At 58.7% G+C, this 17,010-nt stretch overlaps 2 protein-coding genes across 2 annotated transcripts; one reads left to right on the top strand and one right to left on the bottom strand.

Annotated features, from left to right (window-relative positions):
* Nucleotides 1-3,701: 3,701 nt before the first annotated feature.
* NDUFA11 (NADH:ubiquinone oxidoreductase subunit A11) lies at nt 3,702-10,387 on the bottom strand. Its single transcript, XM_045548890.1, has 4 exons — nt 10,179-10,387; nt 5,769-5,861; nt 5,366-5,488; nt 3,702-3,879 (listed from the first exon to the last, which is right to left on the bottom strand). The coding sequence occupies exons 1-4, from the start codon at nt 10,273-10,275 to the stop codon at nt 3,767-3,769; spliced, it is 426 nt and encodes a 141-aa protein (XP_045404846.1). The 5' UTR covers nt 10,276-10,387; the 3' UTR covers nt 3,702-3,766.
* A 1,446-nt stretch (nt 10,388-11,833) lies between these two features.
* On the top strand, nt 11,834-15,105 carry VMAC (vimentin type intermediate filament associated coiled-coil protein). The gene is made up of 2 exons (XM_045548882.1): nt 11,834-12,051; nt 13,288-15,105. Exons 1-2 carry the CDS (start codon nt 11,861-11,863, stop codon nt 13,604-13,606), a joined length of 510 nt encoding a protein of 169 aa, XP_045404838.1. The 5' UTR covers nt 11,834-11,860; the 3' UTR covers nt 13,607-15,105.
* Nucleotides 15,106-17,010: the final 1,905 nt, after the last annotated feature.

The following is a 17,010-nucleotide window of genomic DNA, read 5'->3' as shown; positions in this document are numbered from 1 at the left end:
TCATCTAAGGGGGGCAGAGTGAGAAGGACCCCTGACCCCCCACCCCACCCCCAGGAATCAGGGCTTGGAATGCCTGGTTGCAGAGCCATCCCCAAGCTGTTCTCAGGCCCCACCTCTGAAGCTCCCGTCTTTGGCCAGTCTAGAGATCCACTCATTCATTTGTTTATCCATCCATTCATTCCACACATATTTATCCAGCCCTGCTGAGATCCTAGGCTGGGTGCTGGGGGACCAGAGAATATAACAGCCAGGATATATCCCAGCCCTCAAGCAGATATACATAATACATGTGCTGATGACATCGGATTTAGGAGCCGGTAAGTGCTATGGGCAAAAGGAGAAGGTGGAGTGTGGAGTCCTGCTAGTCAGGTGGGATGAGCAGGTGACATCTGAGCTGAAAACTGAATGGGGTGAGCTGTGGGGGCATCTGGAGAAGAGTGTTCGGTAGAGGGCACAGCCTGTGCAAAGGCCCTGGGGCAGGACTGCGCCTGGCGTGTTGGAGGCACAGTGAGGGCCGTGTGGCTGAAGCAGAGTGAGGAGGGGGAGAGAGCAGGGGGGGATGGGGGAGGACTTGGGCTTTAACCCTGAGGGAAGTGGGACCCATGGAGGGCTGAGGGCAGGACAGGCTCTGACTCAGGTGCTCACAGGCGCCCTCTGGCTGCTGTGGGAAGGACAGACCCTGGGGGGCAAGGGTGCGGGCTGAGACCGGGGGCAGGTCCAGGATAGATTCTTTAGGCTGAGGAGCTCAAGAGGGGTGGGAGGGCAGAAGGAGCAGCCCCTCGGCCCCAGCAGGGGTGAATATCCGCCCCACGGGGCCTTCTCAGTAGCGTCCGTGTCCCACTCCGATCACACACACGACAGGCACCCCAGCCCACATTCAACATGGCCTTTTAAAGGAGCTCGTGGGGGTACAATGTTGCTCTAGAGAACACCATCCTCTCATCGGCCTGTTTTTGCTCCAGTCAAGAGACCACTTGGAAAGTCTTTCAAAGAACAATGGACATGTTGTTTCCAAACAACAGCTAATAATAGCAAGACAAGTAATGCTTCCTTTAGTGTCTGCTCTGTGCCAGGGCCTGGGAAATCTCCTCCTCGGGCCTCAGTTTCCCTACCTGCAGGACAGGACTAATGCACCTAACACAGTGCACACAGGCGAGTCAGTAATGACAATCTGGCCACCCTGGCAGGTGGGAAGGGCTCAGTGGTTGTTCCCCTCCTTTTTGTCTTGCTAACTTTGTCTTGGCTCACAAAGAGCATGGAGACCCTGGAGGGACAGGGCCTGCCTTCCTGCAGTCTTGGTCCCGAGGGGACGTGTCTTCAGGGCTGGGTTTCTTGGGGAGTGTGTGCTCCACAGCCCCCAGACACCTGCCCTGGGCCACTCGGAGGCCCCTGATGGCTGCCCTCTCCCCACCAGGCCTCCTCAATGCATCCTCTGTCCCACGCGCTCCCCCTTAGGCACAGCCCTCCCTTCCACGTTGCCTCCTCTGGGAAGCCCTCCTTGCCCCCCAGGGAGGCCCTGCTCCCCCCTGTTCCAGCCCCGACTGCTTGGGGCTGGGAGGGGCTACATCAAGCTCCAGGCAAATTCCAGCAGGGTCTTCCACTGTCCACAGGGGGCTGCCAGGCAGAGGTGGATGTTCTGGACTGGGCCCTCCCTGAGGGGGCCCGTGTGGGGCAGGAATGATGTCAGCCCCTCACAACCCAGTAAATGTTTATGGGCATGGGGGCCTGAGTTTGGGGCTCCCTGGAGCACAGCAGGCAGCCGCCCCCTCCTGCCCCACTCTGGGGGGCTGGGGCTGCAGGCAGGGGGCCTGGCAGGCTCCAACACTGGCGGTCGGCCCAGAATGGGCTGGGTGGGTGGTGAGCACAGCCCCTGGTCTGAGCCTCCGGCTCTCTTGAACACAGTGGGTACCCTGAGGCTGGAAGGTGGGAGGGGGCTTGCTGGCTCTTAATTTCCCTGCCTCCTCCCTTGGCCTTGGTGTGCCCATCTGTGAAAGGGGCTGAGATCTGGCCTGGGGTTTGGGCTTGCAGGAGGCAGAGGCCTGGGCAGACCCAGTTCTAGAAGCTGCAGTGGTACAGGGCCAAGGGCAACCGCTGGGGGGCTCTGGACAGGTCCCTTCCCTTCCGGCCCTCAGTCTGTCCCAGGCTGGGGATATGGGCTGTGCTGCCCCCTTTTGGACCCTGTCACCTCCTGGCTGTCTCGCACAGGATGGAGGCAAAGGAAAGGAGGTGAGAGGACAGACAGTGGCCTGCAGTGGGAGGAGGGACAGAATCGGACTCCTCCGTGGCTACCACAAAGCTGCCAACGCTGGGCTGAACCGGATGGGCGGTGTCCCCTGCCGGCCACGGAGACACAGCAGGCGGGTGCAGGAGCCACTGGGGCCCCAGAGCAGACAGGGCACCTGCAGGAGGTAGAATCATCCTTCATGGAACACCTGGGAGCTTGTGGGGGGGGGAAGTTACTCCCATGCCAGGTGGGAAAGCGGAGGCTTTGATGCTGCTGTCACCTGAGGACACTGTGCCAGGGAAGAAACCAAGTGCTGGTTGCAAACCCTGAGCCTTCCCTTCATCCAAAGCTGTCACAGGGCTTGGACGGGCTTCCAGCCCCACCCCTAGCCTGTGATGGGGGTCCCTGTCCCTCCTCAGGGAGCCCCAAGCCCAGGCTCAGACACACAGCCCTGGACGTGACTCCGAGCCGGTGTCTAGGCCCACTGCGTGGGGTGGGGGGGCCAGGGCTGGAGGAAGGACCTGGACTTGCTGCACAGGAGCAAGAAAAACAAAGTGGGACCCATCCCTGCAGTGTGGCCTTGCTCCAGGCTCTGCTCACCGTCACGTTTAGCTGCTCGACAACTGGCTGGGTGTCACCCTGGGTGGATGAGAAACAAAGTGAGACTAAAAGTGGAGTCTGGTGCTTGGCCATGTCTAGGCGCCAAGGGTGGGCTTGAGAGGAGGGAAGGGAAGGCCAGGACGGACACAGGTGAGGGGGACAGGAGGGCTCGAGCTGTGCTCCCTTGGGTGGGGCCCACACTGTGCTAGCTTCCGGCCTGTCACCATGGCATGTGGGCACGCGCCAGGCTCTCACTGCCAGGATGTGCGGAGCCAGTTCTGGAAAGAGCCCCAGGCAGCGCTGGCATTCCAGGGCCGCCTAAACCACAGGGCCCGATGGGCACCAGGCACGGATCACAGCGGGTGCTGCCCCGCTCTGCCCGGGGACCTGCTGGATGGGGACGAGGCTCCTGGGCCGGCGTGTCCAGGGCTCTCCGCTCCAATGCCCAGGAACCTGGAGACGCTGCCGGGGCGTGTTTTCCACAGGCTGTTGGCTTTGGGGGCAGGCCCAGAGAAGGGATGGCAGTGACCTGCAGAGCGACCGTGGCCGGAGCTGAGGGAGGGGCTGTGGGTGGCGGGGCCCAGTTTCCATCACTGGCGGCCACTTGCAGGCCCCCACCCTGCCCCGGGAACTGGTGCAGCACCAAGACCAGGGTGCATCCCGGCCAAGCGCCCCTCCTGGGCTCCCTCTGTCCCCAGCCTGCCACACTCCTGGCTTGGCAGGGCCAGGCTGGTGTCCTTGGCCAGGCGGCAGGCAGGCGCGTGTGGGACCTTATCTTATCTCCTTTCCTCATTCCCTCCCTGATCCGCCCCAAGCCTCCCACACCTCCCTCGCTGGCTGGCATGCCCCTGCCACCAAGCCCTCCGGGACACTCACACACATACACAAGCAGTTTATTTCTAGATGCATCTGGACCTGCCGAGGCCCCGGCAGACAGCAGGCTCACACCTTGGGTTTCGCAAACACCTCCCATCCCTCCAGCTGGCCCATCTTGACCAGGGCGGCCACTGTGCCCATGTACACGCAGGCGGCGGTGCCGATCCCGTAGTTGTGAGCTGCGAGAGTGGGGACCGGACATCAGCCATGGAGTGGGGGCTCCATGCCCCAGCCGGCAGCCACCCTGGGAGCTGCACTGAGAACCCCAAGAGGACGTCCCCTTTACTTCTGGGAGTAAGTCACTCGATCCTCCCACAAACACAGGACCAGCACTGGTCTCTGGAAATGTGGAAACTGAGGCACAGAGGGAGGCCTGAGCCCTGGTCCCCGTGCAGCAGGAGTCCAGGCTGTCGGCTCCTCTCTCTGGCCACACACTGACCACCCCCAAGGTGAGAGGGACTCCGTACTGCCCCTGGCTCCGGGCTCTGGAAAGGTGGGGTGCCAGGGCCTGGCCATGCACCTGTCTGAACCAGTGAGCAGAGAGCTGCCCCCACTTGCTCGGTTGTCCTGCCCTGGAGCCCTGGGGCCGGAGGAGGAAGCAGGCATGTCCCATCCACCAGGACCCGCAGGGTCTCACACCCATTGCAGACAGGGGCAGGGGCCGTCCCAGCCAGGGCCAGGTTGCGTGTCAAGCCATGACCTCAAACTGCCCCCAACCTGCAGCCAGTTCCAGGTGGCAGCCGGGCAGGCGCAGGGCATCCCAAGGCCTTGGTGAAGTGGCAGAGGGATGGGGCCTCCTCCCTGGCGCCCGCCCTCTCTGCCTGGCTGGATTCTGCCATGGAGCACTTGCAGCATGCCAGGCCAGTGCGGGCAATACGCAGGAGTCCTCCTGCCGGCCCCGAGGCTCCAAGGGCACGAGTCTCAGTGGACCAGGGACACAGGCAACAGTGACCATGGAGCCTGGGCCCACGGGGGACTGCCCCCTGAGCCAGATGGGCTCCCCTGTGGCAAGGTGGCCCCAGTTCCCTCCAGGACTGCCCCCTCTTCTGGCTGCAGAGAAAGCCACTTGTTCCCGGGTGACTGTGGGCCAGTCAAGTCCCTCCCTGAGCCTCAGTTCCCGCATCTGTAAACTGGGGGTCGTGAGAGTAGCTCCCCTGAAAGGCTCTGAGTGCAACAGCAGTACAATGACCAGCACCTCCTCTCTGTACTCCCAGACAAGGGGTGGAGATGGGCGGAGACCTGTGTTCCCTGACGAGGTGTGGCAGAGAGAAGTGGGGAGGGTAGAGATGGGGAGAGGGGCTGGATCATACTCAGAGTGGTTGGAACAGTGAGGCCACACTGACATCTGGGGGAAGAAAGATCCACGCAGAGGGCACAGCTCGTGCAAAGGCCCTGGGGCAGGACCGCGCCTGGTGTGTGGGAGGCACAGACAGGAGGCCCATGTGGCTGGAGCAGAGTGAGGATGGGAGAGAGAGCGGTGGGGAGGATGGGAAGGAGTTGGGGCAGGTCGTTCAGAGCCTGGTGTGCTGTGCTGAGTGCCAAAGGGGGCCCTGGTGTTAACGAGAGCAGCATCCCATGCACCCGGGCTCTGCTTGGGTCCTTGCCAGGATGGAACAGAGAGGGTAGGGGCCAGTGGGAAAAGGTGGGGCTGGGGCGCCCACTCACTGCGCACTCCTAGGGTTAGGCCTCCAGCACAGCCTCCGATGAAGTAGTTCAGGGGGTCGTCGGGTTTCTCTCGGACCTGGGCGCTGACACAGGAGGCAAGGCCAAACATGGCTCCGATGGCGGCTGCAGGGTAGAATCGGAGTCAAAGGTCACTGCCAGCGGGCGGGGGGGCAGAAGCCTCCAGTCTGGATGGAGTCGGACACCCCGCCCGAGCATCCTGCCCCCGGCCCTGCAGCTGGGTCTCCTGGGACCACTCCCAGCCTGGCATGTGTCCCTGAAAAAGGAACATCTGACTCTCCCTGGTGGCTTAAGACTGTGGACACTGGCCAGGAGCCATGGAACATGCCCTGAGGGCCGGGATGGTGCCAGGAGAGCCCCCAGCCAGCCCACCCCGCTGGCTCACCTGCAGTGAACGTGTACCGCCCGGCCTTGGCCGCTCCCTCGAGGACGGTGCCCGTGGGCCAGAGCGAGAGGCTGTAGGCAGAGACCACCAGGCCTACAAGACAGAGGGGACAGAGGCTGCTCAGACTCTGAGCTGGCTGAGCCCTCGCTGGGCGCTCTCTCCCTGGTCCTCACATTCCACCCCCCGTGCCTTCCAGCAGCACCCTCTTTGCCCAGGGCCCCCAGCTGCTGGGTGGCAGAGCTGGATGTGAAATGGGGGGGGGGCGGCTCCCAAGCCGGGGAAGCCCCTGACGTCCTCCCTCGCCCCCAGGAGTCCCTGCCTTGCTTGGAGACAGTTTCAGCTTGCCCAGTGCCCGCGCCTGCATATCGCCTGCCAGGTCCCTGTCACCCTCGCTGGCCCTTAGGTGGAGGACTGTCTATGACCTGGCGGTGTCACCCATAGGCCCTGGCACCCAGGTCTCAACTCCCATCAAAGGCTCCATTCTCCTGAGGGGCCCGGGCTCTGCAGCCTAATCCCCTTGGCAGAGACGCCACTTCCCTCCCTGGCTCTGCCCAGGGCTGGTGACGTGCCTCCTCCTGCCACTCCTGAGCCCCCTCTGTGTGCGCAGCTCAGCCAGGGCCTGTTCCGCACACCTGGCTGCTTGGCTGCCGCCCATACCCGCTCAGCCACCCTGGTCAGCCGTCTGCCCCTGACACTGGCTTCGTTGCCAGAGGGGCCCGGGCAGGGGCAGGGCCGGGAACCCAGTGCCAGATGGGTGGTGAGGACAGAGGTCCCACCCTGGCCCACCGGCCCTGCTGGGAGCTGGGAGAGGCCAGGCAGGCCCTTGAGTGGCCTCCCCCGCTGCTCCTCCTGGCCCCCTGGCTTCATCAGCCCCCCAAATAATGGACGGGCAGCCTGAAGCCCGGGGTTCTCGCATCCTCCAGCTGACACAGCTCAGGGCAGACAAGCACCCTCTCTCTCCCTACAGACCCCAACTCGGCCCAGCTGCTGGCAGGGAGCTCCAGAGGCCAGCTCATCCCAGACAGAACAGACCGCTCTGGATGGGCGACAAGGGCAGCCGTCGCCTCTCCTCCTCCTCCTCCTCAGGGCCCCAGGGGACCTCAGAGAGGTCACCCAGCTCAGCTAGCCTGGGAGTCAGGAGGGTCTGACCAGAGCCCATGCTCTGCCCCAGTCCCCCAGCTTCACAAGATCCCAGGGACATCCTGGGCATGGCAGTGCCTCCCTCCTGCCCCCAGCCCCAGCTCTGATTCAGCTCACAGCCACTGGGGGACTTTGTACATCTGGCAGTGGGTCAATCTTCAGAGCTACCCTGCGGGGTGCCAAGACTGCTCCCTCCCTGCACAGATGGGGAAACCAGGGTCCAGGGGTATGGGGAAGAAAGTTGCTTTGCGGGTCTTGTTTCTCCTGACCCCACACCAGACCCTAGGATGCCCGCTCAGAAAGGTGGAGGGAGCTAAGTGCCAAGTCTGGGGGCTGGGGCAGGACTGGGGCTGCCACATCCAGGGTCAGGGATTAGAGTCTGGTCCAGGGCTTTCCCCAATCCCTGCCACCTGCCCAGCAGCCCCCATCTTCAGTCACACCTCAGCTCACACACACACACCCCCACCAGCTTGTAAAGATTGTTTTTACCTTTTTTAGAGACAGGGTCTTGCTCTGTCACCTGGGCTGGAGAGCAGTGGCACGATCATAGCTCACTGCAGCCTCCAACTCTTGGGCTCAAGTGATCCTCCCACCTCAGCCTCCCCAGTAGCTGGGACTACAGATGCACACCACCACACCCAGCTAATTTTTCTATCTTTTGCAGAGATGGGGTCTCACTATGTTGCCCAGGCTGGTCTTGAACTCCTGGCCTCAAGTGATCCTCCAGCCTCGGCCTCTCAAAGTGCCGGGATTACAGACATGAGCCGCCTCGCTCTGCCTAAAGATTCTTATTCAGAGGGGATCCCCGCCCCTCCTGGGACCTGATAAGTCCCAATCCAGGGCTGGGCCAGCCATGAGGGTCTTATAACCCTCTCACCCCCTGACGAGACTCAGTGATGGCTCTGAATCCTGTCATGGAGTGGCCCCTAGGGAAAAACATTGATCCCACCCCCATACACCAGCAATCCTGGCCAAGAGTCCCCCAGCTCACAGACCAACCTGATACCGTAAGTGCCCCCACCCCCACGTCCCCTCCAAACCTTGAACTGGGAGCAGATGACTTGGGACCCCCTTATTACCCCATAGTTGTCAACGACTCCCCCTCCCCGACTCTTCCCCAGCAGCCATCCAACAGTGACCCCCATGCCCCATCCCTCCAGGAGCCCCCGAACATCCTCCAAGAGGCCCCCATCCCCCTGCTCTCCTATTGCCGGCTCCCTCTGAGCCTCCCACAGTGAACTTCCAGATACCATGTGTGTGCATTCATTCATTCAGTTACTGCCATTCACCTATCCATTCGTTCAGTTACTATGTACCCACAAGGTGCCTCACTGGTTCATTCATTCATTCACAAAGTTTCTGTTTGCTCACAAGGCACCTCATTAATTCATTCACTCAGTTACTGTGTGCCCACAAGACGCCCCCTCCATTCATTCACTCATTCATTCCCAGTTATTGCATGCCCACAAAGTGCTGGGCTCTGCTGAGCACAGTCTTCCTGCCGTCCAGGGTCCCATCTCAAGGAAGCCAGACATGAAACAAGTTATCTCCCTCAGATGAGGAGTGAGGAGAGGCCCGAAATGAAGCAGGGTGGAGCAGCAAGGGAAGGACCCAGAAGCATGTTCAAGCCAAGTCCTGTTCGCTGAGTGGAGTTGGCCAGTGAAAAATTTGTGGATAGTGAGGAACACAGGCACAAAGGGTTGCCCTGGAAGACCCCTGGGCACACTGGAGAGCTCACAGAAGCCCCCGACCACCCCCAAATCTGGAGCCCTCCAACACTCCCCAATATGGCACCTCTGTCAAAAGTTCCCACCCCAGCCCCTCCAAGAACCTCTAGCCAGCTCCCCGGGGACCCCATCCTGAGACAAGCTCAGTCTCCCCCAGTGGCCTCCCGAGACCTCAGCCCATGCCTATGCTGTGTTCATGCATGAGCACAACCACACGCTCTCCCTCACAAATGCCAACAGTCATGTCTTTCTCATTTTCAAAACCCCCTAAACCAGCAGTCCCCAAGCTTTTTGGCACCAGAGACTGATTTCATGGAAGACAATTGGCCCAGGCATTGGGGACTACAGCCCTAAACCATCCACCTCTCAAAACTGCCCTGGAGGCCCTGTGTGTACCTCAGGTAATTTCCTCCTGCTTTAATTTCCCCCAAAATACAACCATGACCCACTAAAAAGTTTTGCCAGCTATTCGCTAATGTCCGTGTCTCCCTTTAAGAATCAGCCAGAATAATTTCCCCCTAGAGTGACCCCCAACCCTACCCAGCCCCCCGAGGCTCTAAAAGTGCTCCCCGCAGACCTGCTGGACCTCAACACACATCTGAGACCTTCCCAAGAATGCCCCATTCAAAGCTGGGGAGATGGAGGTGACCCGAACCATCACATCTACTTCTCAGGGAGACTGAGAATTCAAGGAGACCATGTCTGTGAAACGCTCAGGCTGGAAGGGGTGATAGTCTGGGGTCTCCCCTACAGGAGGATGCCAGGGTTGTGGGTCCTCTCATGACCCCACAAGGCTACCCTTATAGGACCCCTCTCGTGGCTCCAATAAAAGTGTCAGATGTCCCTGACTACTCGCACTTTGATCCTAGAAAGACCTCAATCTACCCCCAAACTTTCTCAAGCTTCTCAGACCCCCCCACCAGACATCCCAATAATGACCAATGACCCCCCGAACCTCAAAGTTACTTACCTCTAGCTCCTTCGACTTCGCCTATGGTCCATCTGCTCCACAGCTTCCCTGTTACCAGGGCTAGAGTGCAGTGACACCACCATAGCTCACTGCAGCCTCCAACTCCTGGACCTCCTCAGCCTCCCCACTAGCGGGGACTACAGACGCGGGCCACCACGCCTGGCTAATTTTTCTATCTTTTGCAGAGATGGTGTCTCACTATGTTGCCCAGGCTGGTCTCGAACTCCTGGCCTCAAGTGATCCTCCCGCTTCGGCCTCCCAAAGTGCCGGCTTCATCAATAATCCCTTCACGCCTTCCCCCAGATTCCAGCACCCAGGAGCTGCTCAAGGCGAATCCAGTGACCAGTTCGTCACATGCAACATGACCTCCCGGTGCCCCCCAACCCTGCTGGACTCCCCCAGAACACGTCTCACACAGGAGCACCCCCCTGGCTGTCCCAGACAGCCCGATGACTACCACGTGTCACCCCGCGAGATTCCCGGCCCCCCATGACCCACTCGGACAGCCCCCAGTGACCCCATGACCTCCCTGCGCCCTCCGCCCTCTACCCTCGGAGCCCGGCCGGCGCTCACCGGCGGCGCCGCCGATACTGGCACTGGCGTAGGCTTTGCGGTGGCAGTCTGTGCCTTCGGGGATGTCCCAGTACTGACGAAGGAGCCTCTGCGCCATGGTAGCTCACTCCACCAAGCGCCGCACAGCAGACCCCCACCAGCTCCACGAGCCCAAGGGCAGCGGCCCCCGGCTCTCGCGAGGCTTCCGGGGCGGCGCGCGCAGCCTCCCGGGCTGACGGGCCGGCAACAAGTGTGCAACTTTATTGAGTGCTGCGGACACGGACACGTGTTGTGCGCACGCGCCCGGGCGGGCCTGCCTTAAGACAGCAGCACGTGCACCACACCCCCAGGTCGATTCCCCCAGGGGGAAACTGAGGCGGACCGCGATTAGTGAAGACAGGTTTCGGTAGTCCCAGTTCAGGGGGTCCTAGGTTAGGGATGGTTTGACTACCGCAGGTGGGCCCTCATCGAGGGGCGAGTCTGTGGCGGCAGGTGCTAGACCCACATGCAGGTGCAGGCTAGGGCGCGAAGCAGGACTCCACTTGATAGGATAGACGTATGATAGGATAGACGTAATTATGGGGCGGGGCGGGGCATGGCGGGGAGGTGGCCACTCCCAGCCCCAGAATCCGTATGGGGCTGTGGTCATGTCCTGTATCCAGTGTTTTTTTTTTTTTTTTGAGACAGAGGCTCTGTCAGAGTCTCGCTCTGTTGCCCGGGCTAGAGTGGCTAGAGTGCCGTGGCATCAGCCTAGCTCACAGCAACCTCAAACTCCCAGGCTCAAGCAATCCTTCTGCCTCAGCCTCCCAAGTAGCTGGGACTACAGGCATGCGCCACCAAGCCCGGCTAATTTTTTCTACATATTTTTAGTTATCCAGGTAATTTCTTTCTATTTTTAGTAGGGGGGGTTGGGGGGGTCTCACTCTTGCTCAGGCTGGTCTTGAACTCCTGACCTTGAGTGATCCTCCCTCCTTGGGCACCCAGAGTGCTAGGATTACAGGCATGAGCCACCGCCTGCGGCCTGTATTCAGTCTTTAAACTGGAGTCTGAATCGCCTGCGACTATTTTGGGGCGAGGCCAAGGCCAGGGGCGGGGCTTATCAGGAACGTGACCAATCCCAGTGCTAGGACCTTAGCGGGACATGGCCTACGTCCAATCTGCAGCTAAGTCCTGGGAAGGATGAAGTAGGTAGACTCTTGGCTTGGGGGCGTGGCCAACACCGGACTGAAAGAGATTTGACCAATCCGGGGCTATGGGAGTGTCTCAGGGGCGTGGCCGTCCCTGAGGCTGCCCGTGACAGGCAGCCGGTTCGGGGGGCGTGGTCAGGCTTGTTGTTTTGTAGGATCCGGACTAATCCTGCTGTTCGGTTTAAGTAGGGTAGGGTGGGGCCTGTCTCGAAGGTGTGACCAATCCCATTTCCAGAGCCTGAGCTGGACGAGCCACAGGACATGGGGGGCGTGGTCTGTCAAGACTTTGGCCAATCTTGGAGTTAGACCGGGCTCAAGGGCGGAGTTTCAAGATGTCGGAACCAATGAGAGTGTTTGGGTTGGAGGAGCGTACCAGCCAGCCCTGGGGGCGGAGTCCAGCAGGGGCTGCGGCCAATCGCGGCGAGGTCCTGACGGGCGGGGCCCGTCCGGGGGCGGGGCCAGTGCCGGTTCCGGGCGGCCCGGGGGCGTGGCCCGGCCTGGACCGGTGCAGGGGCCATGTCGGCGCCTCCCGCCCTGCAAATCCGGGAGGCGAACGCACACCTGGCGGCGGTTCACCGGCGCGCGGCGGAGCTGGAGGCACGGCTGGACGCGGCGGAGCGCACGGTGCACGCCCAGGCCGAACGCCTGGCCCGCCACGACCAGCTGCTGCGCGCCGCGCTGGACGAGCTGGGCCGCGCCAAGGACCGGTGAGGCCCGGGGAGGGCCAGGCGGACTTCTCCGAGGAGGTGGGCGGAGGCGGAGCCGAGATTGGAAAGCGAGCAAGGGCAGGGGGAACGGTGTGCATGCATGCGGAAGTTGGACTGCTGATGGGATTGAAAAAAAAAAAACACCAAAAATCTCGAATTAGTCATCAGTATGTAAAGTTGAGAGATGTGACACAAGTGTAGATCTCTAACTTCAAAGAGGGCCCACTGCCCCACAGGCAGAATCAGCTGGTACTGAGTGGCGCAGGGACGACTGACCACCTGTCATAGGCATTGGGAGCCACAGCAGGTTCTTGAGCAGGGGAGGATGGGATCATATCAGCATTTTTGAAGAGTCCCTCTGGCAGCTGAGGATTGAAGGGGATGAGACAAGCACCCAGAGAGGAGGGAGGAGCTGGGGCCCAGGCGGGAAATGATTAATTCAGAGCTAATAGGATGCATTCATTCATCTTTACGGAGCATCTACTTTGTGCCAGGCACTGTGCCGGTACCGCAGCACATCGGTAAGACCTACACAGCCCTGCCCATAGGGAGTTCACAGTCTAGTGGGAGACAGACACATCACGGGGTGGTTACAACGTGGGTAGTGAAGGGCTTTTATGGAGGGACACACAGAGACCTGAGGGGTCCCCAAGGGAAGGTTTCCTGGAGGAGGAACAACAAATGGGAAAAGATGTTGGGGCAGAGGGAACCGCAGGAAGAGTGAGGGGGAGTGATGAGGGCTGTCTTAGTTCAGGTTGCTAAAATGGGTGGCTTATACAACAGAGATTTATTTCTTACAGTTTTGGAGGCTGAAGTCTGGGAGCAGGGTACCAGCATGGTCGGGTTATGGTGAGGGCTCTCTTCATGGCTTGGGGGCTGCCACATTCTCACTGTGTCCTCACATGGCAGAGAGAGCCAGCGAGTTCTTTGGTATCTCTTCTTATAAAGGCACTCATCCCATCATGGCAGCCCCAACCTGATGACCTCATCTAACCCTAATTACCTCCCAAAGGCCGCATCTCCAAATACCTTCCCATTGGAGGTTCAGGCTTCAACATATGAATTTAGGGGAGGTATAAACATTGAATCCAATAATAAGGGAAGACCCTGAGGCAGTGGTGAGGAGTATGGATTTTATCCCAGAGGTTACGGGGAGCCTCAGGAGAGTCAGGAGCTGGGAGGCGCAGACCCTCTGATGCCCAGTATTGTAATCACCCCATCTTGCCTTCCTGCCAGCGAGATTGCCACTCTCCGGGAGCAGCTGCTGACCTCTGAGGCTACTGTCCACAGCCTGCAGGCCACTGTGCATCAGAGGGATGAACTCGTCAAGCAGTTGCAGCCCCGGGCTGAGCTGCTGCAGGACATCTGTCGCTGCCGGCTGCCCCTGGCCAGGCTGCTGGCTTCCCTGGCTGAGGCTGAGCGCCTGGGACCCCTGCCATCCAATGACTCCAGCCACCCACTCCCCGGTGGGCCTGGTCCACCCCTTGCCAACAGCACTGGGGAAGAGGGGGACAGGGACCAGCTCCAGCCTGCGGTGTTTGGGACCACAGTGTGATCGCAGAGCACAGATTCCAGAATGGAGACAGAAGGCCACTGCTGTGGGTGTCCTCAGGGGTCACCAATGTTCTGGAGGGGACCCTGTGGCAGAGCCATAATCCTGTCCAAGCATCAAAACAAGGTGAAAAGTCAAAGTTTTCAAACAGGCCTACAGGCCAAATGCAGATGTTTAACCCAGACAGATTTTTTTTTTTTTTAAAGTTGTCTTTTTTTTTTTTTAAAGTTGCAATCAATCATCCTTGTTGAAAAACTGGCAATGCTTACACAAAAATCTGGCTTTCTGGCAAGACTGGGCATGCTTGGTTGGATCTGAGTCTAGGGTACCCCTTGAGCCGGAGTGAGTTTCAACTGGTCCCTCACTTCTCTTAGGTTATCTGTCCGGGCCCTGAAGGATCTGAATTTGAGAGCTCCCCCCGCCCACCTCTGGTGGAGGCAGGTGATATCAAGTTCCACATTATTTGAGTTGTTTTCTGCCCTTTTCTTATTTTTCCTAAAGCAGCCCCCATGTCAGGGCTGAAGCTTTTCCTTACGTCTGTATCCCAGACCAGATTTGGGAGCCTCCAACATGATGCCATTTTATGTTGGTTAGATGAAGACAGATTTTTAATCCTAGATCTCTTTTCCCTAACTGCTCTTCCCCGAACCTTTCACCCAGAAGGAAGAGCAGGCAGGTGACACAACCAGGCTGCCCAGGAAAATGCATGCACCCCTGATGGCATTTCCTGATGGGTCCATCCTGCCTCAGGGCCTTTGCACTGGCTGTTACCTCTGCCTATTGTAGAATGCTCTTCCCCTACATACTCATGATTGGTTCCCTGTCACCCAGGTTTTTGCTCAGATGTCATCTTCTCAGGCCCTTCTCCCTCCCCACCCCTGCCATCACGCCATTTTATTTTCTTTATGGAACTTCTTACCATCTTACTGTCAGAGTGTAAGCTCGGTGAGGACAGGGATTTTTGTCAGTCTTGTTCCCTGTTTGTCACCAGTGCCTGACATACTCCGGGAGCCCCCGCAGGAATAGGATGGGTCTGTGGGCCCTGAAGGGAACCAGGGGCCCCCACCTCCGGGCCTAGCTTTTGTAGCAAGCAGCTATCTCATTTTTATACAGCCTAGAGAATCTATTTTTTAATTCCTTGTTTCTACACTGTCTTTGGCCCAGGACATCAGGGCGCTTTGCTTTTTGTCAAACCAGGGAAAGAACCCTTGTGCCTTCCATGCCCAGCCTGGTGGGCAGTTGTTCCCCAGCCTCCTCACTCAGGGAATTGTCTCGCCAGGAACTGGAACCGCCAAGGGGCAGAGCCAATTGCAGCCCAGAAAGGTCAGCGGCCATCCCGGCCCTCAGGGTGGCGCTGCCTGCGTGCCTGGCATCAAACAGTGACCCCTCAGTGCAGAAACAATGGCCCCATTTTCTTCTCTGGATAAGGGGGCACTGTTTGTACAAAGGGGAGGCAGGCTGGGGCCTGTCTGTGCTTAAGAATAAACCAGATGATTTCTTGGTCTTCTTTATCCTTTCTTCCCGGCAGGGGGCTGGAGGGGTGGCTCTCTGTGGTGTTTGTGTCCAGCCTGGGGCCCCCCCATTGGGCCTCAAGACACAATGTATGGTCTAGGGCTGTGGTCCCCAACTCCCGGGCTGTGGACCGGTACTGGTTGGTGGCCTGTTAGGAACTGGGCTGCACAGCAGGAGGTAAGTGGCAGTGGGTGAGTAAGCAAAGCTTCATCTGTATTTACAGCCGCTCCCCATCACTGCATCACGGCCTGAGATCTGCCTCCTCTCACATCAGCAGTGGCATTAGATTGGCAGGGCACGGCGGCTCACACCTGTAATCCTAGGACTCTGGGAGGCTGAGGTGGGAGGATGGCTTGAGCTCAGCAGTTCAAGACCAGCCTGAGTAAGAGTGAGACCCCGTCTCTACTAAAAATAGAAAAATTAGCTGGGCATGGTGGTGCATGCCTGTAGTCCCAGCTATTCGGAAGGCTGATGCAGGAGAATCGCTTGAGCCCGGGAGTTTGAGGTTGCAGTGAGCTAGGTTGAGGCCACAGCACTCTAGTCCAGGTGACAGAGCAAGACTCCATCTCAAAAAACAAAACAAAACAAAACAAAAAAACAAAGATTCTCATAGGAGTGAGGACCCTACTGTAAACTGCGCATGCGAGGGATCTAGGTTGCGGCTCCTTATGAGAATCTAATGCCTGATGATCTGAGGTGGAGCTGAGGCAGTGATGCTAGCGCTGGGGAGCGGCTGCAAATACAGATTATCATTAGCAGAGAGGCTTGACAGCACAATAAATGTCATATGTTTGAATCATCTCGAAACCATTTCCCCCCCACCCCCCGCTGGTCTGTGGAAAAATTGTCTTCCATGAAACTGGTCTCCGGTGCCAAAAAGTTTGGGGGCTGCTGGTCTAGGGAGCTCATGCCAGACACTCTAAACACACGATTGTGTCTGATCTTTGCAGCCCCCGTGGACACGGGCATTGGCCCACTTTACAGCTGTGCAAAGTGAGGCCCAGAGAGGTGAAGGAAAACAGCCCTCCAGGTCCGGAGGGCCAGGGCCACTTCCAACTTTGGGGGAGGTTCTTGTTGAAATTCTTAACTCTTTTAAAAGTGAGGAGATGCCCAAACAGAGCTACAATAATGTGGTTATATTTTACATTTTTTTGATAGGAAAAAAATGGATGCTGTAACACTGATAAAAAGAACACAATGAAGTATTTCTCTGCCTACTTGAATAATTCTAGACTGCAGCCAGCCATCAGAATTTTGGCAGTAAAACGTCACTGCGGTTTCTCATAAAACTGACTGTGTTCCACCAGCACTGGTCGACATCATGGCACTGGGTGGCTTATAATCTACAGCTCGCTTTCTGAACTGCAAAGGCAACTTCTGACGACACGACTGCACTGTGTCACGCTGGGCTTTGAAAAGCCTCCAGGGATCCCCAGGGGGTCCTGTGCAGGTGGCGGGTTCCCAGATAGGGCCCAGTAAAAGTCCTGGGAAACCCAACCATCTCACCTGGCAGTTAAGTCCAAAGTCTCTGTCAAAGGCCTTCTGTGAGGTGGCCTTGGTCCCTCATGGTTTATGTCAAGGGGTCAGGGCTGCTCCTCCACTTGGTGCCACAGCCTCTGGCTCACCCAACTTGTCACGAACAAGCCCCCCAAGCAATGCTTGAAGACCCACAACAACAAAAATACTGTGACTGGCTCCTAAAGACTGCCAGGAACAGCTTTGTCGCTGTTAGCTCCAAGATGTCAGACTCGCCGTGCCTGGGCCCAGTTCTCAAGGGTTCTGAGGACCTCCCACTGGACGTGGGCCTGGGGAGGCGGTCTTGGGGCTCCAGCACCTGGGCCACCTCCAGTCCTTTTGAATTCTGATTGCTCAGCAATTCTGTGGGCCTTGGCTTT

Source organism: Lemur catta, chromosome 1 (genome assembly GCF_020740605.2).
Source record: "Lemur catta isolate mLemCat1 chromosome 1, mLemCat1.pri, whole genome shotgun sequence".
Classification (NCBI taxonomy): domain Eukaryota; kingdom Metazoa; phylum Chordata; class Mammalia; order Primates; family Lemuridae; genus Lemur; species Lemur catta.
The sequence above is the reverse complement of the archived record's forward strand: the minus strand, read 5'-3'. Positions and strand labels throughout refer to the sequence as shown.